The 2,739-nt window shown below is 41.9% G+C and overlaps 1 protein-coding gene across 1 annotated transcript; it reads right to left on the bottom strand.

The window, feature by feature from the left end:
• Positions 1–567: 567 nt before the first annotated feature.
• Positions 568–2,174, bottom strand: LOC131686957 (uncharacterized). The gene is made up of 3 exons (XM_058970989.1): positions 2,057–2,174; positions 1,801–1,997; positions 568–1,740 (listed from the first exon to the last, which is right to left on the bottom strand). Exons 1-3 carry the CDS (start codon positions 2,124–2,126, stop codon positions 568–570), a joined length of 1,440 nt encoding a protein of 479 aa, XP_058826972.1. The 5' UTR covers positions 2,127–2,174.
• Between the last annotated feature and the right edge of the window lie 565 nt (positions 2,175–2,739).

The following is a 2,739-nucleotide window of genomic DNA, read 5'->3' as shown; positions in this document are numbered from 1 at the left end:
AAACTTGTATAACAAAAATTGTGTATTTTTGTATGCCAAACAAAATCTTGGAACATTTTGAAATTCTAAAAAATCACCCAGAAAAGTTATATTGAAAAAAGTGATTTTCAGGGGTGTATCATAGAAAACTCCACAAATGTGTATTAAAATCAAAAGATAGATACATAGTCTCTTCAGCAAAGTTGTTTCTTATTATATTCCTACAACTTTGCTGAATACAGTTTGTTATTATTTTCATAAATGACCAAACAAAAATTTGCTTCACAGCTTTAGAGGGATTAATCACCAAACTAATACTTAAATAAGATGGGCAATATTTTATAGACAAACTTTTCTATAGCTCAAAAATCGTTTTTGCGTGGTCAAAACAATTTCGATCATATTTGCCTATTTGGAAACACCGTGCACTGCCTTGATGAACGGTAACTAATCACATTACCCAGCTGCTGATTGCTTTCCTTATCTCAGGCTGTAATCCGTATGTCAATGATATCGCTGCCAATAAACCAAATTTTGGCGGTCGGATTGCAAACACGGATTAAGAAACACAATTTGTGCACAACATATTTAATAACTGAGATTATCTTTCGACACTGGATCCATTTCGTAGAGAGACTCTTTGCGTGCGAAAGCTGCTCTAGACTGCCGAAGTGTCAGTTTTATCGTTTCTGGAAGCAGTACGTACAGTACCACAGCAATCACCATCAATGGAACTCCACACGACAGAAGTATGCCCCCGTAATTGTCCGAATGTGTAAGATCCAACGAAAACGTAACGGAAAGGATTAATATTTGAACACCATTTTCCACCAACTGCACGACAGCGATCGATAGAGCCTTTTTCTGGGTGGGGAAAGCTTCCGATAGATGAATATCTGGCACTAAAGTTACCCCTGTACAAGCCACTAAAGCATACGTTAGAAAGATAGATCCCCCAACATTTGGGTTTACACTGTCCGTCACCAAGTACACGATTCCCATGGCCGTCAAAACAGCTCCACTTAGCAATGCAGACAGTGCCTGTTGGGGTCTCCGACCGAAGATGTCTACCGTGTAAACGAATGGGATTCCTAGCAGGAATCTAATCCCCAGAATGATTGCTCCTGATATGCTATAGTATTGCAAGTCGTACAACTGATCAACGACAATCAATTGGATTTGATTAACCGCTGCATTAAACGATAGAACAGCGGCAATCTTGCCTAGACTGAGCAACAGAAGTGGTCTCCAATTTCCATCGGTAAAAATCGATTGCGAAGCGAACGAATCTTCCTGCAGCATCACTTTAATGTCAATGTAGGCATCCCGAATCTCAATGGTTTCCCTAGACTCCAGCGATAGTTTCATCAGCGATTGAATCGCTTCGGCATCCCGTCCTTTCTGCACCAGAAATATCGGCGATTCGTAGGTCATAAACTGTCCGATCAGGGCGGCTAGCAGTGCAAATGTGAGCCCGGCAATACCAATGATGCGGTTTGATTCCAAATCGTAATCGGTCAGAACCACCGGGCTAACGGTTCCGTGAGCTAGAATTCCGAGAAACAGTACGTGATTGATGGCTGCTATAACCATACCACGAAATTCTTTAACAAGCACTTCCCCACCATGGACGAGCACGGTTAGGTAGGCCAGCCCGTAGGCCGATCCGGCAAAGATCCGAGCGAATGCAGTTCCGACGATGCTTTTTGGGACAATAATCTGTAGGATGCTGGCGATGGCGATGAGCATGAGGTAGATTCTCTGTAACATAGCGATATAATTGATTGGCTGATTCGGGAAAAACAAAGTTTGATAACGAACCGAAATAAGGAGCTTCTCGATGTGATTAACGAGTATGGCCCCGGCGAAAGAACCTAGTATTGCAGCTATGTAGAACAGGTTTATAATCAGCAGGATCACCGAATCCGGCTGGTTGAAAGTCCAGGTTTGGTATCGGATGTGAACATTGAAGATGCTACATCCAACAAATATTCCGCACAATATGAGTGTCGTTATACCTGTAAAATAGAACTAACATGTTATGAGTTGTTATTTCACCCTTTGGAATCGAGCCTACCGCTCAGGAGAGTGTTCGTTTGCATCTTATTTTTCTGGCTCTTTTCGCACCATTCCGTACAACCCGCCATTGCTTTGCCTGTTTACAGACTAGACGCAGTTGAACCTTCCGTGGACGAGAGACACTTCCGACTGGATCATTTATTCTGTTTTGTCTACCGGTCTTCCCCGTGCATGTAAACGACTGATTACATGTCGATGACATGGTTGGTTAACTAGTTCTTATCGGGTCACTCGTGTTTCGATAAGTGATGGCAATCTATGATAGACAAACTTTGGCAATGATTTCCCGGTAGGCTACGGAATTATTAAATCCATAGCTTTCGAAACAGCTGACTCATCACGCCGCACTCAGTTATGATTACTGCCGTCGTTGGGGGTACGGCGGACTTTTACGAACTGCGTTTCTATATTAATACAAACAACTTTATCTTGCTGAGAGCATTTATCTTGACCATTTTGTATTTCTTAAAACGGAAAAATTAAAACGGAAAGAAAATTACGTTTTCTGTATATATCTTGTGAGATTTTGAATAAGAAATTATAGCGGCTCCTCAGATCAACGGTGTTCAGGGGCCCCGTGTGGTTTAAGGTGAAGATATGTGGAGGCCAGGAACGTACGCTTGTTGCTAGGCACCGACGCGCTTGTTGACATTGATAAAAAATGGAATTAGAACTGAAAAT

Source organism: Topomyia yanbarensis, chromosome 3 (genome assembly GCF_030247195.1).
Source record: "Topomyia yanbarensis strain Yona2022 chromosome 3, ASM3024719v1, whole genome shotgun sequence".
Lineage (NCBI taxonomy): Eukaryota > Metazoa > Arthropoda > Insecta > Diptera > Culicidae > Topomyia > Topomyia yanbarensis.
The sequence above is the reverse complement of the archived record's forward strand: the minus strand, read 5'-3'. Positions and strand labels throughout refer to the sequence as shown.